General features: G+C 57.5%; 2 protein-coding genes across 12 annotated transcripts; one reads left to right on the top strand and one right to left on the bottom strand.

The window, feature by feature from the left end:
* Positions 1–6,356: 6,356 nt before the first annotated feature.
* SLC25A39 (solute carrier family 25 member 39) lies at positions 6,357–11,806 on the top strand. Of its 5 annotated transcripts, XM_045526734.1 has the most exons (13): positions 6,357–6,563; positions 6,679–6,840; positions 8,264–8,363; positions 8,483–8,542; positions 8,666–8,710; positions 8,948–9,081; positions 9,395–9,462; positions 9,592–9,716; positions 9,882–10,055; positions 10,653–10,762; positions 11,002–11,083; positions 11,168–11,248; positions 11,331–11,806. In XM_045526734.1, exons 3-13 carry the CDS (start codon positions 8,279–8,281, stop codon positions 11,444–11,446), a joined length of 1,080 nt encoding a protein of 359 aa, XP_045382690.1. In that variant the 5' UTR covers positions 6,357–6,563; positions 6,679–6,840; positions 8,264–8,278; the 3' UTR covers positions 11,447–11,806. The 5 variants fall into 5 exon arrangements, with proteins under 5 accessions (XP_045382690.1, XP_045382692.1, XP_045382693.1 ...); XM_045526736.1 differs by lacking the exon at positions 6,679–6,840; XM_045526737.1 differs by lacking the exons at positions 6,357–6,563; positions 6,679–6,840 and adding an exon at positions 7,257–7,390 and having other exon boundaries at positions 8,972–9,081.
* Positions 11,807–12,556: 750 nt separating this feature from the next.
* RUNDC3A (RUN domain containing 3A) lies at positions 12,557–22,261 on the bottom strand. 7 transcript variants are annotated; one of them, XM_045526730.1, is made up of 11 exons: positions 21,884–22,261; positions 18,118–18,233; positions 17,603–17,751; positions 17,351–17,436; positions 15,971–16,060; positions 15,781–15,861; positions 15,488–15,653; positions 15,237–15,394; positions 14,354–14,491; positions 14,139–14,245; positions 12,557–13,123 (listed from the first exon to the last, which is right to left on the bottom strand). In XM_045526730.1, exons 1-11 carry the CDS (start codon positions 21,988–21,990, stop codon positions 12,981–12,983), a joined length of 1,341 nt encoding a protein of 446 aa, XP_045382686.1. In that variant the 5' UTR covers positions 21,991–22,261; the 3' UTR covers positions 12,557–12,980. The 7 variants fall into 7 exon arrangements, with proteins under 7 accessions (XP_045382686.1, XP_045382685.1, XP_045382682.1 ...); XM_045526729.1 differs by having other exon boundaries at positions 17,603–17,736; positions 21,884–22,221; XM_045526732.1 differs by lacking the exon at positions 12,557–13,123 and adding an exon at positions 13,319–13,730 and having other exon boundaries at positions 17,603–17,736; positions 21,884–22,238.
* Between the last annotated feature and the right edge of the window lie 1,647 nt (positions 22,262–23,908).

The raw sequence follows: 23,908 nt of genomic DNA, 5'->3' as shown, positions 1-23,908 counted from the left end.
AGGGCGGGGCCTTCCCCACCCCCAGGATCTTGAGTTGCCAGATAAAATGTAGAATGCCCAGTTAAATTTCAATTTCAGATTAAAAGTGCATTTTTTCAGCATAAGTATGTCCCATGCAATATTTGAGACATACTTACACTTAAACATTCTTCATTGTGCATCTAAAATCAAACTTACCTGGGCATCTTGTCTCTTTATTTGCTAAATCTGGCAACACTGCAAGGCCAAGGCTGGAGGGAGGGCACAGAAACAGCTGCCTCCCTGCCCCCACCCCTTCTTTCCCTTTGCCTCTTGAGTCACATTGGTGTGAGCAATTGTTGCCCCAGTTCCTGAGCCGCCTGCTCTCATCCTCTGGCACCTGACGGGCGTGCCTGCGGGCTTGGCCTCCAGCTCTGTCCCAAGGAGGCATGAGGGGTAGGCTGAGTCATACCCTGAAACTCTAGCTTGACACAGGAGACTGGATGAGTCCGGAGAGAGTCACACAGTCACCCGTCCTTTCTGGACTTCTGAAGCGTGGAGGAGGGGAGAGGGCCAGGAAGCCAGGGTGGGAGGGCTGGTTTAGGGAGAGGGTACCTGGGGAGGCCTTGGGGATGGGAGCTTTAAGCTGTTCCAGAAAGCTCACCTGGAAGGGAGATTGGTGCTCAGTGCTCCACACATCACAAGAATGGAAACTGAGGCTCAGGGAGGCTCAGGCCAAAGCTGCAGGGTTTATAAGCTGTAAAGTGCCCACGCCAGGGCTCTGGATCTTGGCAGGGCTGGCTTCGTGGGCATGTGACCAGGTTCCCGTGCTTGGAATAAGCCTGTGCTTTGTTTAATGCTGTCTTGAAACTCTTGATAATTTTTTAACAAAGGACCCCATGCTTTCATTTGCACTGGACCCTGCAAATTATATATCCTGTCCTGGCTGCAGGCTCAGGTCACTCTCAATCTCTGTCTCTGCAAGTTAAAATGCAATGAGGATTCCCAGGGAGTCTCTTCCTCATTATAAAGATCAAAAGGGATTAGGGATAGGAAAATGCTTTGTCAACTGAAAATGCTCAAAAAGCAGCAGGCATTTTCTAGTTCAAGCAGTAGCTGGGACTTGTGCCCAGGTCTCCAGAAGCCCCCACGCTGGACATGACCCCCTCCTCCCCGGGGTTCCATCTTTCTGGCTAGCTCCCCACAGGCCAGGCAGGCAGAGATGGCAGGAGCAGACAGAGTGTCCTTCCCAACCTGTTCCAACGCACAGGTGGGGGTGGGGTGGGGGATGCTCCATTTCAAGGCAGAGTGTCCCTTTTTGGGAGGAAAAGAGGACACCAGAGCTGGGGGGAGGGGTGGGGGAGGGGAGGCAGGCTCAGGCCAGCACCCGGGTTAGAGGCTGTGGCAGGGTATTTGGGGACAGAGGAACTAGCTGAAGTCAGGAGTCCTGTGTTCCATCCCAGCATAGGCCATGAACTTGCCCAGTGACAGTGGGCAGGTCACTTTCCTGTTTCATCTGCTTTTTACCCCATGACTATTTTAAACAAAATGTCACGTGCAAATACATTTTAATTGAATTGTAACACGAAGTAGCCCTCTTGTCCTCTCATCTTTCTCCCAGACAGGCAGGTGGCAGGTGCCAGAGGACAAGAGTCAGCTTTTCTCCGCAAGCCCGGACGGTGGGCTGGGATCAGAGCAGCCAGACGTCTTCACTGCCTGCTGTGCTCGAATTCTAGCTCTGCCCCCTGCCCGCTGGGTGACTTTGGCTTACTTCCTTGACCCTCAGTGCCTTCATCTGTGACATGGGGCATTGTAGCACCTACTCCCAGGGCGTTCGGGAGGACCGAATGTGGTAAGTCACCTATATGAAGCGCGTGGCACACGGCAGTTTCTCAATAAACTGTCACGTCCTTCTCCATCACTCCTATGTGTGAAAGAATTTTGACAAGCAAATTCCATTTATTCAGGACAAAGGAATTCATTTTCTGGTTAAGTTTTACAAAATTCATGATATAAAATCTGATCCCATTAGAGTGGAAAGAAAAATAACCAAACCAAAGACAACAGGGACTGAGGTCCTGTCCCCTTCCTGGCTCCTCCATCATACAGCCTCTGGGCCCACGTCTAAGGACACCCTGTCCTTCCCCTGTGAGGGGGTGGCCACTGGGCCTGGAAGACACAAGAGGGGTTAGGCCCCATATGGTGGTCCGGCCAGTGTCATGCGTCCCTGTGAGTATGTTGGGTACTCCTCCTCACCCTGTGCCTTTTTCTGAACGGTGGTTGGGGATAGTTATGCCTGCAAGTGGTCCCTGCAGAGCTTGGGGATTCTAGGAGTTGGAGCCCAGCTGCTGTCCAGGGCAGCACGTGGACAGTTTGAGTTGTGGCACTGTTGGCTCACTGACTGTTAGACCTGGGCGCTGATGAGCTTAGGGAGCCAGAGGCAGGAGTGGCGAGAGCAAGAATCAGGACTGTTCTGCATGCAGAATTCTTAGCACAACACACAGAGCACCACCGCCATTCCACACGTGCACGAGATGCTGAGGCTTCCCCAGGGTCGCCAGCCAGGCAGAGTGGTGTCGGCATCTGAGTCCAAGTCAATCTGATCCCAGAGCTTTTGTTCATGTCACCAGCTCCACTGGACACTGACAGCAGCTCTGCTCACTGCTTGATCCTCCCTCACAGCCCTTCCAGCCCCCATCAGCACCCCCAGCCCCTCCGGGTAAGCCCCCTGGGAGCCAGGAGATATCTGCTCCGAGTAACTTGTGCAGGCCACTTAACTCCTCCAAGATTCAGTTTCCTCATCTGTAAAATGGGTACACAGTGACCCCCATGTGCCCTCTACACAGTCATGTGAGATTCAAATGGGATGATGGATGTGAAGAAATCTTGTAAACTGGCACATTAAAAACAGGAGGGATTCTTTTTAGAACATCAAAGGAGTTCCTCTTGTTAACATGGTGACCTGTCTCTGAAGCAATGGGCCAGGGCCCAGTGAGGAAACTGTCCTCCCCAAGCAGCTCAGAGAGGTCAGGTCAGAGTCTCTGCAGGAGCGCAGAGAGGACCAAAGAGGAGACAGCTGCAAAGAGAACCCAGGGGTGGAAGGAACTGCCCACCCGGGATCCCTTTCCCAGTCACCAACCACCTTCCCAACCTCAGCAGCCCCGGGAGGGAGTTGGGCCAGGAGTATCATTCTTTTCAGTTTATAGATGGATAAACTAAGGCCCAGAAAGGAGACCAGGTTAGTTAGCAGAGAAACCTGGACTCCATTGTATACCAGGGGACTCTAATTCAATCTCATATGCTAGGATAATCGCTGGCATATTTGATCCCAGCGTTTTTAAAAAGTAGGTCCTGCCCAGGTGTGGTGGCTCATGCCTAGCACCTTGGGAGGCCAAGGTGGGAGGATGGCCAGAGGCCAGGAGTTCGAGACCAGCCTGGGCAACATAGGAGACCTGTCTCTACAAAATAAATAAATCAATAAAATTAAAAGTAAGTCCTGCTGGTGCTTGTTGAGATTTATGTTGTGCCAGGTTCTCGTTTAATCTTTAAGTTCTTCTTTAATCTTTAACACAACCCTCTGAGGTAGGTACAATCACCATTCCTGTTTTACAATGAAAGAACTAAGATTCAGGGAAGTTAAGCAACCTTTCTGAGGTCACACGGCTGGGCTGAATCCAGGTCTGACCCAGAGCCTGTGTTCGTCAATTTAAGTTAATATGACATCCCAGGGTCTCACTTGCATGCCTCCCTCAGCCCCCACCATGAGTGGCCATGAGTGTATCTCTGTCGATGTTCCTTGAGCCCCGGGCTCCGCTATTTCTAGTCTGGCCCAGGCACTCTCCATCATGTGACCCTGTTGTTTTTGCCCTTACAGGTGCCCTGGCTGCCTGCCATTGTCTTATTTATTTACTCAGTTTTTTTTGTGTCTCCTGCACTAGAAAGTGTGAGGAGGGACCTCACATGGCCTATTCCCTGCTGTATCCTGGTGCCTACAATGGCGTTTGGCTCACCACAAACACTTAAAAATTTAAAAGGAAAAGAAAGAAAGAGAAATACCCAATAACACAAAAAAAGAAAGAGAGAGACGCATATGGACCTGGCCTTTGGTGTGTGCCAAAATAAGACAAATGCTCCTCCTTTGGCACACTGGCCTGGTGACCAGATTACTCCAGACAGCCTGGGTCACACTGAGTAGCCGGAACTGCAGCCCCCGGCAGGCAATGCCAACACAGGGGACTGGGTCGTGCTTGGTGAGCTCATGGGGTCCTCTGCTTTTGGTAATACCTGCCTTCTAGCTGTCTTTTAAGATTCAGAAATGATATTCATAGATAATATAATTTTTCCACACACAACATTTTTAGAAACCCACAGAAAGGTCAAGCCGTAATATAGAGGAAAAATAAAAGATAATAAAATAATGTATCTCTGCATGTAGAAGATCAGGCTTGACTACACATGAGAATGTAAGTTGACAAACACACACGATCTCTGCTGCTGGGGTGTTGTGTCAGTGACTCAGTGCACACAGGCCAGGTGGTCACCAGGACGAGATTTCCTGAAATGGTAAATGATCCTTGGTAAAGTTCTTTAGTTTTTTTGTTGAAACAGAGTCTCACTCTGTTGCCCGGGCTAGCGTGCAGTGGCGTCATCATAGCTCACTTCAACCTCAAAAAATTCTTGGGCTCAAGCGATCCTCTTGCCTCAGCCTCCTGAGTAACTGGGACTATAGGCATGAGCCACCATGCCCGGCTAATTTTTTCTATTTTTGGTAGAGACGGGGTCTTCCTCTTGCTCGGGCTGGTCTCCAACTCCTGACCTCCAGCGATCCTCCTGCCTCGCCCTCCCAGAGTGCTAGGATAACAGGCGTGAGCTACTGTGTCTGGCCCTTGGTAAAGTTCTCATGAAGACCAAGCCTAAACTTCCTGAGGATTGCACGGTGGTTTTATTTCTGGAAAATTCAATGTACACCATATTAAAACTGTTCAAAAAAGATGTGAGTAAAATAGATCTAGCTTCCAGGTCTCATAATTATGAACAAGTTTCTCATGCATGTGATCGTCCAGAAAGAGGAGAACTGAGAGGTATTCTTGTTGTGGAAAGTCCTTGCTGAACATTTAGCATCCCTGACCTGTCATCTCTCAGATGCCAGAAGCTCCAATCTTGTAACAAACAGGAACGGCAATGGCCTCAAAAATTTCAAAAATGTCCCCTAGAGGGTGTAATGCTGCTGTTCAGAGCGACTGTGGGGCTCCCTCTCAGGGCCTGCTGTTTAATTTAACTGTCTTTGAGATTGTTTTACATCGTGATGTAGAGATCTGTAGCCCTTACTAGCCTGTGTGGTATTCGTCACGAGGAGATATTGTCATATACTTAACAGTTCCCTTTTGAGGGACATTCTATTGTTATAAACAAGGCTGCAATGATGAAGGCCAAGTTCATATATCATTTTGCACTTGTATGAGCAGGTGACTAGAGAAATTCGTAGAAGTGGCCTGGCTGGGTCAAGGGTCTGGGCATTTAAAATTTTGATAGTTATGGCCCAAAGGTGCCTTCCACCAAGGGACATTAATCCACATTCTCCCAGCAAACCAGAGCTCTGTAGCCAGGTTGGCTCATTTTATAAATGGCGAAACCAAGGCTTGGAGTCCTTAAGATACCTGCTAGCAGGTGGCAGCTAAGGTGGGAAGCCAGGTCCCTACCTCCTATGTGCCCTGATCTTGTGGCACGCAAGTGGTGCTGCTGGAGCACAGTGTTGGTTGACAAGGGGACAGGGTGGGAACCTGTCTGGGTCAGGCAAGTAACGGTTAGAATTCTGGCTCTTTTATTTGGGTGATCTTGGTGCAATTGCCCTCTGGGGCCTCCCTTTTCTCATCTGTGAAATGGGAGATTGTTGTGGGACAAACTGGGTTTTACTCCACACTAGGAAAGTCATGATACACAAGGACCTCAGTTTCCTCCTCTTTAAAATGGGGAGAATAATCTCTTGGCTGTTGGCTGTGAAAGTGCTAGGTGAATGAAAACTTTGAAGTGGTAAAGAACGTTAATGGGCCTGGGTTCTTTCCTTAAAGATTATTTTGTGTCATTGCTGAACTCAGCTTGAGGATGGAAAGGAATGCAAAACGCCCTTTAGACCAGCACCACTTCACAGGCCACAGATCGCTCTCTCCCGGTCCCCAGAGCTGGGGTTTCCGAGCCGTGGGGAGCTCTACGGCCTTTTCCCAGGGAAAGCTGACAGTTGGCCTGTCGGCATCCACGTGCTAACCCGGCACGCGCCGGCAGCCCGGGCGACACCAGCGCCGGACACAACCAGTTGGGGCCTGAAGGGCGGGGAAGGCAGTGACGTCAATGCCACGGTCTACCCTCCTTAAAGGCGCAGGCTAGCACCCCGTGTTCCTTTTTTTTGTGTTGGGGCAAATACTCCCGACGACGCGAAAGTTTTAAAGGCGAGGTGGGCGGTGGGGTCACCGGGCGAGGCTGACCCCGGAGAGAAACGCGCCCCCCGAGAAGAGGGGTCGGAGACGCCGCCCGGGGAGGCAGTCTTCAGGGATGAAAGCAGCGGCCGGTCCGAATCCCGGGCTCTTCGCTTCAGGCCTGTTTCACCTTCCGTAAGATGGGGCAACACATTTGAATAACCACCTACTTAAAAAAGTTTTGAAACTCGGAAGAAACGATGTGAGAATGACCCACACGAAACCGTCGATTCCCTGTCTCCCCACGCAGCGCTGCCGCAACGAGCCCGAGGGCGCACGAGGGGCCTCCAGGCCCGCCGCTGGCCAACTGGCTTTGAGCTACGGCTCGTCCCTAGCCTGCAAGCGGGGATGGTGCGAATCCCGCCCGGCTAATCTCTGCGAAGCGGCGACACCTCGGCGGGCAGCCCGGCAGGTAGACGTGCGCCGTGGCTGCCTGATGTTCGCCTTGAAGCCTCGCTGTCGCCGCTGCCACCGCGCAGCGCGCGTTGGGCAGAGGGACGCTGTTATCCTCGCCGTCCCAAGCGGTTGGCGTGGGCAATGAGGCTCCCGGGCGGCGCTCGGCCGCGGTGTCGGTGGGGTGGGGCTTCTGAGAATATGCGGCAAGTGCGGCGCCGCTGCCGGATCAAGCGCGACGCGGAGTCCGCGACCTTGCCCTGCAGCTCTCAAGGAACGCCGGGCGGGAACGCGATCAGCCCGGGCGGCCGCGGCGCAGGGGCGGGAATACCGCGGGTCGGGGCGGAGGACGCGAGTGGGCGGGGCCTGAGGCTCTACGGGCGTGCGGCCGGTCGGCCCTTCAGGGGGCGGGGCCGTGCGGCGGAGTCTGGGGGCGGGGCTTACTCGGCCGCTTTCGGAGTCGGCTTCGGAGCTGGGGGAGCGCGCGCGGAACCTGCACCGGCCGCGGAGCGGCTATGGGCCGGTGCGGCCCCCGGTGCCGCGCCGCGCGAGCACCGGCCTGGAGCCAAGTAGGCGGGGCGAGGCCGGGTCTGGGGCTGGCTGGGGGCAGAGGCGGGAGTAGGGTCTCTCGTTGGGTCCCTGGAGCCTGGGCTAGGGGCCTAGAGTCGCAGGCCGTCAGGCCGACGTAGTCTGTCTCACCCGGCGGCCCTGCGCGCGGGTCCGAGGCAGAGAGTGTCACGGGGGGTCGAGGAGAGATCCCTTTTCACCGTCCCTGCTTCCAGCCTCCAGGCTGAGTCCGGGGCCTGTATTTGTGGAGAGGGGGCAGAAAGACTGTCCTTCCCAGCCAGGCCCGGGCCTGACCGTGTGGCCTCGCGAGGTTGGGTGCGGGGGAGCGCCGGGCACCCCAGCCTGCAGGCCCGAGGGGGGTGACGGCCCCTTCATCAGATTCATTTACCCGTTTCCCACGAGGCCCGGTCCCACCTCTCCACGCCCGCCCTCGGGGGCTCCACGTGCCCGCCCCGGGGCATGGTGCTGGAGTGGAGGGCGCTGTGGCTCAGGTGTTTTGATATTTGGGCCGGAGGGCCGAGGCCGGCATCTGCGCTTAGGAGGTGCAGAGTAAGCGCACGTGATGTGGCTGAGGGAACGGCCTCGGGCCGTTATTGCCACTAACCAAAGGATGGCTGTGCTAGCTTCCTTCCAAACTGCTCCCGGAGTAACCTTGGGCAGGTCACCTGCTCTCTCTGAGCCTTAGTTTTCTCATTGGCAAAGTGGGGCTGACGGTAACTTTAAAAGGCCCTCGTCAGGGTATTGAGGTAATTCATGCTTGGTGAGTGATGCGGGGCGGGGGGGTTAAAGTCCCTCGCCTGTGCCTCCTTTCTGGCCCTCCGGCTGAATTCTGTTTAGTGAGCTGGTGCTCCATGTGACTCAGGTTTGGTTTTCAGGATTGAAGCTACAAGATGGCTGACCAGGACCCTGGGGGCATCAGCCCCCTCCAACATATGGTGGCCTCAGGCGCTGGGGCTGTGGTCACCTCCCTTTTCAGTAAGACCTGCGGAGGTGGGATGCGGGCAGCTGGGGATTGGGCAGACCAGACATTGGAGGCAGCTTGGTCCTGGGGGAGGGGTCACAGGTGGGGTCCTGAGACCTGCCTCCTCTCCCAGTGACACCCCTGGATGTGGTGAAGGTCCGCTTGCAATCTCAGCGTCCTTCAGTGGCCAGTGGTGAGTACCTGACCCTGGAGCCGATGGGGGGTGGTGCCTGGGCAAAAGAAGGCTCTCCCAGAGATGGGGTCCCTGGGGTGGGTGGGGGACTCTCCTAACTTGAGGGGTTGCCTTATATTTTAGAGCTGGTGTCTTCCTGTAGACTCTGGAGCCTCTCCTATGCCAAATGTGAGTGCCCCAAACTATAGGAAGCCTGGGAGGGTGCAGGGGAGGGACAGTCCCAGTGTCCCCAGGGCACCAGTGGGTCCCACAGCCATGGACCAGCACTTACTTCCAGGTCACCTCAGCCAGCATAGTGTCCACACAGGGATCTCAGCCTCTGCTGGCTTTCCAGGGACAGGGGCTCCCCACCTCCCTGCAAGGTTCTAGGGCCTTGTCATCCTAATACCCCCTGCCTTTCCCCAGTGCCCTCCTCTCTCCGATCCACAGGGAAGTGTCTCCTGTACTGCAATGGTGTCCTGGAGCCCCTGTACCTGTGCCCAAATGGTTCCCGTTGTGCCACCTGGTTTCAGGACCCTACCCGCTTCACTGGCACCGTGGTGAGGAGCAGCTGTGGGACCATGGACATTCCCCAGGGGTTCATTCTGGCCAGGCAGCAAACCCAGGAAAGAATGGGTAGTGCGAGGCATGTGGAGGTAGCCCATTCAGTTTGGTAAGGGCTTCCCGGAGAAGGTAGTGCCTCTAAGAGGTTTTGAAGGGTGAATAGGAGTTCACGAGACTGGGGACCTGCATATGTGGAGGGCTGTGGGCAGAGGCTGAGGGTATCAGGCAAAGGCCCAGCTTGGGCCAGCTCCATCACAGTCCTCCTTCGTGTCCATCCTCTTCCCCCTGGACTGGCACTCGCTTGGCCAGGATGCCTTCGTGAAGATTGTGAGGCATGAGGGCACCAGGACCCTGTGGAGCGGCCTCCCAGCCACCCTGTGAGTAGCCTAGTCCTGTGCGTTGTCCTCCCCTCGTACCTGCTGATCCCTTGCTTCCCACTGGCTGGCTGGGCAGGGATGCATAAGACTCCGTTAGGAGTCCTAGCTAACCTCTGTCCACACCCCCAGGGTGATGACTGTGCCAGCTACCGCCATCTACTTCACTGCCTACGACCAACTCAAGGCTTTTCTGTGTGGTCGAGCCCTGATCTCTGACCTCTACGCACCCATGGTGGCTGGTGCACTTGCCCGCTGTGAGCACAGCCCTGGGCCCTTGATCTCCTCTGTCCCCACCTGTGCCCCAGCCTCTGCCAGACTGTTGTGGGGGGGATGTTCCAGGCCCCCAGATCCTGGGGCAGCAGCTGGGCAATGCCACATAGGGCCTGTGACCTGACCTCTCCCCATTATTCCCCCCACAGTGGGCACCGTGACTGTGATCAGTCCCCTGGAGCTTATGCGCACAAAGCTGCAGGCACAGCATGTGTCCTACCGTGAGCTGGGTGCCTGCGTTCGAGCTGCAGTGGCTCAGGGCGGCTGGCGCTCACTGTGGCTGGGCTGGGGCCCCACTGCCCTTCGAGATGTGCCCTTCTCAGGTAGGCACCCAGCGGGGCAGGGAATAGGGTAGGGGTGATGATGCACGAGGGTGTACTGCCAAGTCCCTGCTTTGTTACTGCTGATCATGAAGTCACTTTTTTTTTTTTTTTTTTGAGACATAGCTTCGCTCTGTTGCCCGGGCTAGAGTGCCATGGTGTCAGCCTAGCTCACAGCAACCTCAAACTCCTGGGCTCAAGCGATCCTTCTACCTCAGCCTCCCGAGTAGCTGGGACTACAGGCACGAGCCACCGTGACCGGCTAATTTTTTCTATATATATTTTTAGTTGTCCATATAATTTTTTTCTATCTTTTTAGTAGAGACGGGGTCTCGCTGTTGCTCAGGCTGGTCTCAAACTCCTGAGCTCAAGGGATCCTCCTGCCTGGGCCTCCCAGAGTGCTAGGATTACAGGCGTGAGCCACCGCACCTGGCTGAGGTCACTTTTCTGAGCCCTAGTTTTCTCTTCTGTGAAACGGGAGAGTATCTGCTCGGGTTTCTGTGAGCTAAGTCTACAGGAACTTGTTATAGGGCCTGGCACGATGAGGGGTCTGAGGCCCTCCCTACTGCCCCCCATCTCTAATGAGCATATGCCCCCCAGCCCTGTACTGGTTCAACTATGAGCTGGTGAAGAGCTGGCTGAGTGGGCCCAGGCCGAAGGACCAGACATCCGTGGGCATCAGCTTTGTGGCTGGTGGCATCTCAGGGACGGTGAGTGACTGGGCTGGAGGTGAGGCTATTAGAGGTGTCCTTGGGGGGCCCGAGGGTTGTTGGAGATGCCGGGAGGAGAGTCTCTACATAGTAGCACATCAGCTGTGTGTCAGGGAGCACGCTCACTCTCCTTGCCAGACCCTGCGAGGCCTTTGTCCCTCCCGGCCCCGGGAGCCCCCTGGGATACAAGGGGCCAGGGGTCCTGGGAATGGAGCCGAGCCCTCTCCCTACCCCACCAGGTAGCTGCGGTGCTGACTTTACCCTTTGACGTGGTGAAGACCCAACGCCAGGTCGCACTGGGAGCGATGGAGGCTGTGAGAGGTGAGGGCTGGCCTGGCAGGGATGGGGCAGGCAGGGCATGAGCAGGGTGAAATGGGGTCTGCTGAGCCAGCCTGGTGATTACAGTGACGCCCCTGCACGTGGACTCCACCTGGCTGCTGCTGCGAAGGATCCGGGCTGAGTCAGGCACCAGGGGACTCTTTGCAGGTGAGTGTGTGTGAGCGCACACGCGTGTGTCCTGTCCTGCCCTCGGGGTGGGTGGACGCTGACCTGGCCCGTCCTGCCGCAGGCTTCCTCCCCAGGATCATCAAGGCCGCCCCCTCTTGCGCCATCATGATCAGCACTTACGAGTTTGGCAAAAGCTTCTTCCAGAGGCTCAACCAGGACCGGCCCCTGGGCCGTTGAAGAGGCGTGGAAACGAGGACTCCATCTTTCCACGGATGGGGCGAGCAGGAGGAGGAGACTGAGCCAAGTGCCTTTTCCTCAGCATGGAGGGGAGGGACTGTTTCCCTTCCCTGCCGGCGACAAGCCCCGGGGGTAGGGCTGCCCTGGTGGCCGCCCAAGCCATCCTCAGACACAGCTTTCTTCCCACTCTCCAACTTCAAGACCAAATCTGCTATCTGACCCCCACCCCCCTGCTTTGTGTTTCCCTTTGTGTTTGCTGTAGCTGGGCCTGTCCCCAGGAGCCCAGAAACCCTGGGCCTGGCTTAGTCTCCCCCACCCCTGTTAACTCCTTAAGTCTAAAGATTATGAACTTCTGCCTGATGCCTGTGACTGTGGAGGCCTCGGGGTGGCTGGGGAAAGTGGGCCTTGGGGGGCTCGGGAAAGTTGGCCCTGAATTGCGAGACGGGGCATGGGAGGGGCCCTGGTCTGGCGGTGGCTGCTGGAGTGACACCCACAAAGAGGACCTCTCCAACTTAGCAAGGCCCCATGTGTTGGGTTAGGTGGAGGGCACACTTCAGTGACAGCAGAGGAGGAAGGGTAGCTTACCTGCCAGGCTCTGGCCTGACAGTTGGTTTCATGGCTGGTGGCATCTCAGGGATGGTGGGTGAGTGGGCTGGAGGTGAGGCTGGCAGAGGCGCCCTTGTGGGGGGGCCCAGGTGGGGAGGAGAGTTCCAGCATCTCATCAGCTGTGTGTCAGGGAGCACGTGGGTGGGGTTGAGTGGGGTCTGCAAGTTTGGGCCAAAGCTGAATTGCTCAGGTCAATGTCAAGGACATTGGCCCAGCCAGAGCACATCTCCGTCCTGCCCCGAGTGCTCGGCCTCCTCTCAGCCTGGGCTCGAGTTATTAAAGGATGTCAGGGTGAAGGGGTGCTTATGTGTCTCGGTCCTGCTCTGAGCAGACCTAATACTTGGGGACGCTTAGTACAAAAGCCACCACTTCTTGCGTTGTGGCCTGCCTGCTCCAGGGCCCGCGCTAGTTCTGTCCGACCTTGGTTATGGGCCTGGCACCGGCTCCACTGCCTGCTGACCCCAGGACAGAGCCCCATCCAGCTGCCCACAGACGAGGCTGCCCTCAGTCCTCTGGTTTTTATTTGCCTGATCCCTTCAGACTCCCTGCCCCAGGGCTGGGAAAGGAGTGACTCCAGGGGACACATGGGACAGGAGAGGCATGGGCCACCAGCTCCTGAGGAGGGTCAGCGAGATGAGCAAGGAAAGTCCAGAAGGGAGCTGGCCGGGCATAGGGAAGAATGAAACAGGCTTCCCCAGGGAACTCCTGTGACCTTGGTACCCCTGCCTTCTGGCTCAGCCAGCTTGCTGTTGCAGCTGCCTTGGCAGGAAGCTAAGACAGGCAAGAGGATGGGGTTGTCTTCCCCGAGAGACCCCTGGCTGGGTGGGCAGCGTTCTCTGGAAGGATGGCCTGGATTGGGGGACTCGAAGAAAGGTGGTAGGTGTCCATGGCCCCTGGCAGGTGGGGCTGGCACTGCCCACGCCGTTCCTCAGCTGGGGCTCAGTGCTGGGCTGCCCTCGGGACTGTCGCTCACCAGGCACTCGTTGGATTTGAAGCTCGCCAGGGACTTGCAGCTGGGGATGGAGGCCAGGGAGCCGCAGAGGCCCAGCATGGAGGGCGTGGGGTCCTTCCCTGGGGAGAGAGGGTGGGTGAGGCTGGGCCAACGGGTCTGCATGTGTGTGAGTTGGGAAGGGGGTGGACAGAGGAGGGGCAGCCCTTAAGTCCCGCCCCCCAGACTTTGTTGATATCTTCTGGATCATTTGCCATGTTCAATTAAACCTTGATTAAGCACCTGCCCATGCCATGCACAACGCTGGGGACACTGTATTGTAATCGTCAGTTTATGTCTCTGTCTCCCCCTGAGGTTCACCCTCTGTCCATTTATTAAACACACAGTGAGCACTTGCTCTGTTCCAAGTACTGGGGATACAGAGAACGGACGAGACACGGTCCCTGCCCCCACGGAGCTCACAGTCTGGTGGGGAGACAGACACACAGACAATCACAAACACAGTGTGACAGGGTTACATGTCCACAGCCTGCCTTGTCTTAGAGAAGATCTAGTGTCATCCGATACAGTGTGGTTGGTTATAAAAAAGAGAAGACAGGAAATCCAGGCACAGGGAAAACTAGGATGGGTAAAACCAAGATGAAGCCAGGGGTGAGGTCAACACAAAATGCATGCGTTGAAGTCCTGGGCATTCGCTCGAAGGGAGCCACTAATTTGGCTCTGAGCTTCCTGGCAGCCAAAGAAAAGGGGGAAACAATGGTCAGGCAAGTAGTTCAGTGTGCATGAGACAAGAGCGAGTCAGTTTGGCTGAGGAATCCCACAGAGTTTGTGAGCCCCTTGAGGGTGTCACGACACCGAAAAGCATCACACCCTTACCACATGCCAACACTGGTGATTATTTTGGTCGACACCCCCGTTTTACAGATGCGAATGGGCTCAGCAAGGTGAAGTGACTGGCCAGGCTCACACAGCCAGGATTTGCACTGGGTTCTGCCTGACATCCCAAACCAAGCTCTTAATTGCTGTGCTAAGCTCTCAGAAAGGGCTGCGCGAATGAGAACTGGTCAGAGCCTGACTCCAAGGCTTTGTCTCAGCCCTTCCTGGAGGGGTGCTGGGTGCCGGGTTGGGGGCGCTCACCGATGGGGCCCCAGGGCTCCTCGTCCCGCTTGCCCTCTCCCAGGCGCTGGGAGTCCGAGCTTAGACTAGCTTCAGCTGACAGCGGGTCCGAGCTCATGAAGCTGTGTCTGCAGCAGAGCAGAGAGCTGGCGTTCGGCAGAGGCCTGCCGCCGCGTCGCCCCTCTTCCCCGGGGACACCCACACTCAGGCCCGAGCCCGGCCTGGCTGGAACTTACCTCCGGTAGAGCTTGGAGTTGCTGGCACCCTCTGCCCCACTGAGCGTTCCCAGCGAAGGCCACTGGTTGACCAGGGGCGTGGTTAGCTCCTTGGAACCCTGGGCCAGGGGGGCGTGGTCACCGGGGATCAGACCTGTCCTGGGAGGGGGAGGAGGGGTCAGGCCTGGCTGGGAATGGGCGACACGTGGGGAAGGGAGGTTCAACAAGGGGTGGAGGAGGGCCTAGGAAAGAAATCTGAATAGCAAAAGTGGGGATACAATGTTGGGATCCGTGGGGCAGGTCCTGGAAGGCAATGGACGTGACCCTGGGGGGGAGGGGTGATGGGGTTGGTGCGCTAATACCGTCAATGGGAGTAGTGGAGTGTTGTAAGAGTCAGTTGGGGTGAGGGGGGCGTCAGTGGAGAAAAGTGTGGGAATCCCTGGAGTCTTGCGGGGTCACGATGGAAAGGCAGAGTGACCAAAGGATGTAGGGAAGAAATGTTACAGGGATCAGTAGGGTTGGGGTCTGGGGTCGGGGGTCACGGTGGGTGATGACAGGGGCCTGTGATGCAGGTCAGAGGGGTGCTGAGCAGCGGGAAGGGCGCGGTCACGCTGAAGGTCACTGAGGAACAGCAGAGGTCCTTGTGAGTAATGCTGCGTCCCTGCAGTAATGTTGGATGGCCACTCTGGCCGGTGCCGGGAAATTGAGGGTGAAGGTGGCGCTGTTGGAAGTCACTGGATCTTATGTTAAGGACAATGTTAGAAGGTCATTGCGGGGATCTTGGGGTGGAGCTGGCCAGATCAGAGGAAAGGCGATCCAAGAGTCGATGGGGGCGATGAAGGGGTGCAGCGGGGTGACGTGGTCGGGGTGGCGGGGCAGGGGCAGGGCAGGCGGCGGCGCTCACAGCTGCTCCTGCAGCTCCAGGATCACGCCTTCCAGCTCTCGCTTCTCGCGCTGGTTCTGCGCTGCCGCTTCCTCCAGCTGCAGCTGCAGCCGCCGGTTCTCCGCCTCCAGGTCCTTCAGCTGCGACTCGCGCAGACGCACCAGCTCCTCCAGGTAGCCCTGCGGGGCGCCGGCTCAGCCCGGGCGCCAGGGCCAGTCCCGGCTGCGGCCCGCGGGGCCCGGTCCCCCGCCCCGCCCGCCCCCGCCGCGCACCTTCTGCGCATAGACGATGCGGAACTTCTGCTCCATCTTGTGCCACTTGCTGTACCAGCTGTCCTCGTCGGTGACGAGCGGCAGGTACGGGTGCTCGGGCGAGTTGTCCTCGCTCGTGCTACTCTCGGCGCTGTGCCGCTCCTCCTCGTCCGTCAGGTAGTCGTAGCTGGGGAAGGGAGCAGTGGGCACGGCCGGCCCCCTCCCACCGCGCGCCGCGCCAACCCCCTCGGCAGTGGAACCAGGATGTCCGCCTGCCCCCTCTCCGCACCCACCCCAATAATCGGGCTGCTCACCTCTGGGTGAACTTTAGATAGGGCGTGTAATCGATGACCACGGGGGTCTTCCCGTCCAGGACTTCGCCCTTCAGACAGAAGCTGGGGCAGAGGAGCCACAGGGTTGGGGGCGGGTATGAGGGGACAGGGGTGTGGACATTTGTTGGGGAAGCAGCCCCCTCCACCACCACCACCACAAGGCAGACCCCACCTGAAGTCGATGGCGCTCAGTCCGATCAGCATCCCAGTGAGGACGGTGGCTTCTTCCCGCAGCATGATGGCTCCAGAGTCATAGAACCGTCTGTGGGGAGAGGGGAAGGGGATGGTGCAGCACCCCCCCCCAGGGAGCCCCCACCCTCAGGACTTGTCTTGTGCTCTTACTGCAAACCTTTCCTGCAGGAAGTAGGTGTCTCCTTCCCCACCCCACTCAGGTGTAGATCTTGTCTCACCCTCTCAGGCTGGGGCTCACTGGTGCTGGAGCCTACACCAGCATGGGTGTTCCCTGAGAAGAGACTCCCCCAATCCTCTGAGCTACCCCCTCTCCACCAAGTACTGGGTCACCCAGATCCTTCAAATCAGAAAACTTAGTCTTTTTTTTTTTTTTTTTTTTTGAGACAGAGTCTTGCTCTGTTGCCTGGGCTAGAGTGCCATGGTGTCAAGCTCACAGCAACCTCAAACTCCTGGGCTTAAGCAATCCTTCTGCCTCAGCCTCCCGAGTAGCTGGGACTACAGGCATGTGCCACCAGGCTAATTTTTTTCTGTATATATTTTTAGCTGTCCAGATCATTTCTTTCTATGTTTAGTAGAGACAGGGTCTCGCTTTTGCTCAGGCTGGTCTCAAACTCCTGACCTCCAGCAATCCTCCAGCCTCGGCCTCCCAGAGTGCTAGGATTACAGGTGTGAGCCACCGCGCCTGGCCAGAAACTGAGTCTTAATCATTAGTGCTTGGCATACAGTAGATGCTCCAAAACTATGTCGACGTGAACTCTGAAATGCGTAGACCGGGGATAAAATACAGTAAAAACATCAGGCTGGGTGTGGCCACTTGGGAGTGGGAGGTACTGCCCCCTACTGTGCCCAGACACCTTCAAACACATCTTCCCACACTGGCACATTCTGCCTTGGGACCCCATTGCCCCAGCGACCCAGCCTCCGTGTGAACCCACAGCCTGGGGACTGAATCCTGCATGCTGGGACTCTGGTCCATGGGTGGCAAGTACAGACCTGCTGCCATTGTTTGGAGAGCAGGTAGGGCTGCGTGTTGTGAGTCACAGAGCAAAGCCCACAAGTGAAAGGGCACATGGCTGAGGCTCCTCCAGAGGTTGTCCAAGGGCAGAGCTGTGCATGACAGGACTGGGGCTGGGCAATGACGGTGAATAATGGGCCATAGAATCTGACTTGGAAGTGATGGTGGTGGTGCTAAAAGTGTATTTCCGGGACTGTAGGCCACGCTGGAAGAGGGAAACTAGCAGTGTATGCTGGGACTTGTAGTCTAGGTACTGAAGGTTGCCGCAGGAACTTAAGGATCAGCTGTTTAGGCAATAAACATGCATACTGGGACCTCTGGTCTGAGTTGCCTGAGAGTTCTGACCTGGTGGTCCGGGTGTCCCGCAGAGCTGTGGTGATGTATTCCGACATGCGCTTCTCCATCAGCGCCACCCGGATCCATGCCCTGCCCTGGAAGGCATGCTTACCTTTACTTGCTGCTCCAGAGGGACCCACGTGTCCAGCATCGAGTGTACCCTCTTGTGGCCCCTCTCCCCAGTGCCATGGGCAGAGGATAAGGACCAAGGAGCAGGCAGGGCCCCTATCCCCACTTCACGGTACGCCCAGGGCCCCTCACCTTGGCTCGGGCTGTGCTGATGTTCTCCATGTTCTCGATGCTGCTCACACAGTTGTTGGGCACTTTGCTGCAGGCCAGCCGGATATAGTCCCAGAAGCCCCGCTGCCCATCTGAGCTGAACCAGCTCACTGGACCTGCTGGGGCACAGGCTGAGCCAGGGCAGGGAGGGGGCTCAGCAAGACCAGGGAGTCTGGAGAGGCCCATGTCTTGGGGTACTCACATGCATAAGGATAAGCAGTCACACACACGCAGTGCCTCCCCCAAACGCATGTGCACATACATGCATGTATGCAAAGGGCATGCCAGCAGGTGGCTGCAGGCCCATTGATGGGGCTTGTGGGCAGAAGACCTGTCCCCACTTCCCAGCTCTGTGCATGAGCATCTGTGCATGGCCCAGATTGGGGGCCAGGGTCAACGGTGGGGTTCAGAAATCCATGGGGTATATCAGGGGCAGCTGGCAGCTAAAGGTGGGAGACGGGACAGCTAGGCAATGAAGGGTGGGATCCCCGGCCCACCTTTGAAACGGTGGCTGAGGATCTGCTCTAAAATGGCTGCGAAATTAACAAACTCCTCGGATGAGTCATCGATGGGCTCTGCCGTGTACTTCTCCAGCAGTGTTTTCACAGAGAACCTGGGTGGGGCAGGGAGACGGGGCAGTGGGGTGCCAAGTGAGGAGATAGGGTGATGGTGATAGAGGAAGGGTGCCAGGCAGAGAGAGGGAGGGATGGGCAGAGAAGTGTCGGGAAGGGTGTAGATGCGGTGGGGAGACAGAGGGGACAGAGGGAGAGACAGGTGAGACAACAGTGACCATGGAGGTGCCACATCATGTGGCATGAGAGGGTGGCAGGTGGGGAGGAAGGGTGGCAGGTGGGAGACTGATTGACAAAGTGGATGACAGGAGAGGAGGCAGAGAAAGGAAGCTTCGGGAGCAAGGAATGAGAGGGGGATGACACGATAGGTAGGAAAATGAAGCACCAAGAGCCCCTTCCTCCTCGACCACCCTTTGGAGTCGAATTCGCTGTGTGGGTTGGGAGTCAACTAGGAGTTAGAAGCCAGTTTGTGCTCCTGCCCTGAGCTGTCTTCTGCTATTGCCGAAAAAACCGTCAGTCCATTCTGGGGATGGGGTCACCTGTGCCAGGGCATGTGAGCTGGCACCATGCACATGGAGCATGGGCATGCGTGGATGGTCAGGTGGGCTCCCAACACACAGATGCCCCCTTCCCCCTTTTCCTTCCCGGCTTGGCCTCCCACACACCAGCTGCCCAGAACAGGCAGTGCAGAGCTGGCTGGGGGGCAGGGGGAGGTATAGGGAGCGGGCATGGACAGCAGATCCCTGGAAGGGGTTTGGGGGCCAAGACACTGGCTTCTCAAGGAGGAAGGGGATCCCAGGCAAGCCAGTGGGGCTGGGGGACTAGAGCCAAGGCACCCCAGTGCCTCTCCCCAGTCCTGTCAAAGCCTCAGGCTCCCTCTGCAGTCTCTACCCCTGCAATCTCCACCTGCCATCCCTGCAGTGGGGTGGGGCAGCGATGAGGACACAGCTTCTAACATCCCATTATTGTCCTGTTGTGGGTGGCAGAGCAGAGGCAGGGTGTCCAGGGATATGGGAGCTGCTTGGAACTGTCCTTTTTTCCTTCCTGTGTTCATCAAGCCCTGTGATGTGCCAAGCACCATACTTTGCATGTGTCACCTCACCCATCATCACCACAGCCCTGGGAGGTAGGTCCTCTTGTTAGCACCATCACCCCCATTTTACAGATAAAGAAACTGATAGTCCAAGAGGTTAACCAATCTGTTCAGGGTCACACAGCTCATGAGGAATCAAGCAGGTGTGTCTGATTCCAAAGCCCTTTGCTCTTTCTGCTACATCTTGTGGCCTCCTGGTGGCTGTCACTATTACTGAGGCCCTCAGCCCCTGCTTCTCCTCCCTCTGTCCTTCACTCCACAAGGCTCTAGCCCTGGAGCACTGGCCTCTGAGGCCCTCAGGCCAGGGGCACAGTGGAGGCTCCGCCCAGCTAGAGTTGGTCTGGCCTGAGATCAGAGCTAGGTAGTCTCGGAGTTGCACTGGGGGGAGGCAGCCTGCTGGATTCAAATCCTGTTTCCTTGTGACACTCACATGGCCTTGGTCCCCTCCCCGAGGCCACTCTTTCCAAGTGCAAACAGGAACAATAACACCTGCCTCATGAAACTTTGGTTCGGATCCCACGCAGGGCTGGGAGAAGGTGGGTGTACATGGGCTTCGGGGCAGGGGTGGTGAGGCGCTGGGCTGTGCGTGGGAAGCTGGCCCTGCCGGGAGGGAGCCTGTGTTTGGGGTATTATCTAGGCCTCACTATGTCCCCCCCACCAACTGGATAGTTGCTCCTGGTCATCTGGGTCAGGTCTCGATGGGGGCCTAGGGTTGGGTTCAGTGTGGCAGCCATCTGGTATCTGTCCCCAGGGTGCTGCAGAGCTGGTCATCACCCCTGGAACCCCATGGTGTGCTCCCTGTTAGGAGGTACAGTGGCTGCTGCAGGTTACCATGGAGACAGGGAGGCCAGGGCCCAGGGGAGCCCATGGCCTGCTAAAGGGAACTGTTCTGGGAGCTGTAGGCAAACCACGTGACAGTGATGAGGCAGCAGGGGCCTGAGGGGTTTCTGAGCCTCTGTCATGTCCCTGATCCCCCAAAACTCTATCCTTCACCCCCCTGGCTCTAACCCCACTCCAGTCCCCCAGAATCTCTGCTTCTCCAGCCTTGGCTAAGGAGAGTCTTCTTCCCCCACATACTCAGGAGTCTCAGCTACCCTGGCAGGCAAGAGAAAGGACAGGAACCTAGCAAAGGAAGAGAGAAGAGAGGGACAGGAAGAGTGTCATCAGGACAGGGCTGCTTTTGTGCACCGACACTGGGCTGCTCCTGCATGGATTATGCCATCACCATTCTTTGGTGTGGCTGCCACATCCAAAACGGGGATGGTGGGGCACCCAGTGTCCCGAGTGGTTAGGAGACTTCTCCAGGGTTCTGCAGCTTATAACTACTGAAGTAAGAGCTTCAACCTAGGACCGTCTGGCCCCAGAGACAGAAATCTTTGTTTTACACCACACCAGCAGGGCTTGGGGGGATGAGAGTAGAAGCAGTGGCCTGCACTTCGGGTTGAGCCACTGCTGCACTCACTCCTTCCATACATTCCAGGCATGTTTAAGGAGGCCTGTGCGCACAGCGCTGTGCTAGGCACTAGGGACATAACGCTGTGAGAAAGACGCAGCATGTTCCTGTGGGTGCCCAGGACCCCCGGAAGGAGGGATGGGAGCCAAGAGCCAGGGCCTCAGGTGGGCACTGATTCCTGGAGGAGGAGCAGGGCTGAGGCCTGTGTCCAGGCAGGGGGGGCTGGCAAGGGAAGACAACTGAGCCCTGCCCCCAGGAGCACCTGTCTTGAGAGGGAAACACCCTGTGGGCATGAGGGCAGGGGGGGCTGCAGGTGGAGAAGGCAACTGGCTTGGGGATCACAGTGGGAGAGGTGAGTGTGGGGTGGGGAGTGGGGGAGGGGCTGCAGAAACAGTGGCTGAGCACCTGGGCAGGGCAGGGCAGGGCAGGGAGGAGGGTGAGTCACTGCAGGGTTGAAGCGGAAAGGATCAGTTCCTGGGCCCTAAGAAAGCGGGAGAATCTTCCCAATCCTGCAACAGTTCCACCCTCATGGACCAATGGCCCTGCCCTCCCAGTCTCCTCACCTTGAACCCAGGAGACCCAAGCCCTCAGTCCTTCCCACAGCACGTGCAGTGCCTCTCTCCCTTCATGGGATGGACTCAGGGCCTTTGCCCACAAGCCCAGTTGACCCTGCCCATTCCTGCTCCAGGATTTGAGCATTGCAAAGTCCCAGGAAACCCCATCCCGGAGAGGCCAGGCTGACGGGGTGGCAATGAGGGTACTCTTGGAGGGCATTCAGTCCCCCTCATGGGTTCCCTGCTGCCCACCCTGCCACCGGCTCCCAGCAAGGGAGCCAACCATCCCCACCCCTCCCCCTCACACAATGTCACTTCCTGGTTCTCACAGGAAGCTGCAGTGCCAATTAAGCAGCCCTCACCCCCAGGCCCCAGGCCCGGCATAGGCCAGGCTCGGCCTAGAAGGGTAGGGATCAGACTTCCAAACCCCCTCCGGGTTTCGGGCCTCGGAGGGACAGTGGACGCACCCCTCCTAACCCTTTGCTCCGCGGCTGCTGTGGATCCTCCCAAGGGGACGCTCCGTCCAGGCTTCCGCAGCCCGCCCGAAGCCCTCTCCCGACCACCCATCCCCCGCCCGCCGGCGGCGCCCACCTGCACACGGTGATCAGGTTCCTACGCTCCACGGCCACGTTGCGGGAAGACGCTTTCTTGGAGGACAGCCCCAGAGCCATGGTGGTCTGGACAAAGCTCGCTTCCATCCAGATGTGCGGCCACAACTGCCGCCGCCCGCTGCCCCCCACCCCGCCCGGCGCCCAGGACCCCTCTCCGGATCACGACTGGGCCCTCTGCCCGCCGGGGCCCGTCAGCCCCACCGCGGCCATCCCGCTGCCTCTGCGCCTGGTGTCCGGCCCCTCGTTCCCTGCCCCGGCGGCTATTCCGGAGCAAAACAAGGCCGGGGAGGGAGCTCTCCGAGGTGCTGAGCCCGGGCCCGTCACCCCCTCCCCCAGCCGCCCGCCCCCCTCGGCCAGTGACGTCAGGGCCCTCGGGCCCCGCCCCCCAGCAGGCCGGGGACCAATCCGCAGAGGGTGCAGGGTTTGGGGGGAGGGGGACGGGCTGAGGCCCTAGAGAGGGCGGAGGGGGTCCCCCGGGGAGGCAGAGATTGGAAGGAGGAAGCGGGGGCCTGTGCTCCACCCCCACGCTCAAGGCCGGGGCTCCTCGCCTGGCGTCTCTGAGCTGCGACCCCGCTACTCCCTCGCTTCTGACCCGTGGTCGGCGTCTCTCTCCCATCTCCGCCTGCTGCCTGGGGAACCGAGATCCTCACGGCACGGCCCCTCGCCCCCGCCCCGCCCCCACCCGTGCCGCCTCGGCGTTCCCGGCGAGGCGGGGGCTGCGTTCCGAGAGCGCAGGTGGCCCGAGCCTGTTAACCCAGGAGGCTAAGGAGCAGCCGAGAGACTGAGTATCTGCGGGTCTGTGCCCGGGCTTGACTTGTCTGCACCAGTCGCGGGGAGCCAACCTCTCCTGGGGTGGAGGATGGGAATCCAGGATAAGCCATAGGAACCCAGCGCCTGGAACCACTCAGGACAGAGTGGGGAGCAGGCTGGCAGCTAAGGGCCCTGGACTCTGTGGAGGTTCCCTGCGGTAGAGCTGGTGCCCACGGTAGTGCCAAGGCAACTGGAGGGGGGTGGCAGCCAACCCCTCATACCACCCCGGGGCCAGCTGGCCTAAGGTTAACCCGTTGGCTGCCAACATTGCTGCATGGTGCCATCAACCCTCTCTGAATGGGGTCTTTGATCCTAGGCAAGACCAGGAGCGCCCTGCAAAACTGGTTGCAGCTTTTACCTGGGGGGGGGGAGTGGAGGCACAGTCTGGCTTCCTGATGCCCTTGGCCTCCTTATTGCTCTCTCACGTCCTTGCTCCCTCCTGATCCATTCCTCTATTCAACCTGTTCCAGGATTCTCAGCTGGATCCCCTTTCACTCATTGAAGTCCCCAGCTCCCGCAGAAAGCCTTTCTGTGCTGATTAAAGGGGCTCTACTCAATTTCTCCATCTGCCCTCAGGAATGCCCATCCCAGGGCTCAGCTCATAGCTATTCTCCAACCCTCCTGCCTACTCAGTTCACCTTCTGCTGTGCTAATGGACGGCTAGTGTCTCCACACTGATTCAGATGTGCAATCCGAATATGCCAGCAGGCAGGGACCCTCTGTTAGCACAAATGGAGGAGAGGAGGTGAGAGACCTGTAGAAGTCACACTCCCTAGTCTCACACCCTGGGGGCTGATGAGCGGTCTTGACTCCCAGCATGGGATCGCAAGCCTCAGCCTCAATTCTTAGCTCTGGGACTCAGTCTTGGTCTTTTTGGTCCCTCCTCTGTTTCCTTCCCCTTGCCTCACCTACAGAAGTCCCTCTTGTCATCCCCCTGCCTCCAGACTGCGGGGTGGTTCTGATGTTTTTGTGGGGTTTATTTTGTTGGGTTTTTTTTTTCAAATTTTTATTCTGGTAAGATGCACATAACATTCACCATCCTAACCTTTTTTAAGTGTGCAATGCAGTGGTATGATATACATTCATAATGTTGTGCAACCATCACCACCATCCATCTCCACAGCTCTTCATCCTGTAAAAATGAAATTACACTCATTAAGGAGTCACTCCCCCTTCCCCCTAGTCCCTGGATACC

Source organism: Lemur catta, chromosome 15 (genome assembly GCF_020740605.2).
Source record: "Lemur catta isolate mLemCat1 chromosome 15, mLemCat1.pri, whole genome shotgun sequence".
Classification (NCBI taxonomy): Eukaryota; Metazoa; Chordata; class Mammalia; order Primates; family Lemuridae; genus Lemur; species Lemur catta.
This window is presented reverse-complemented; position numbering and strand designations above follow the sequence as displayed.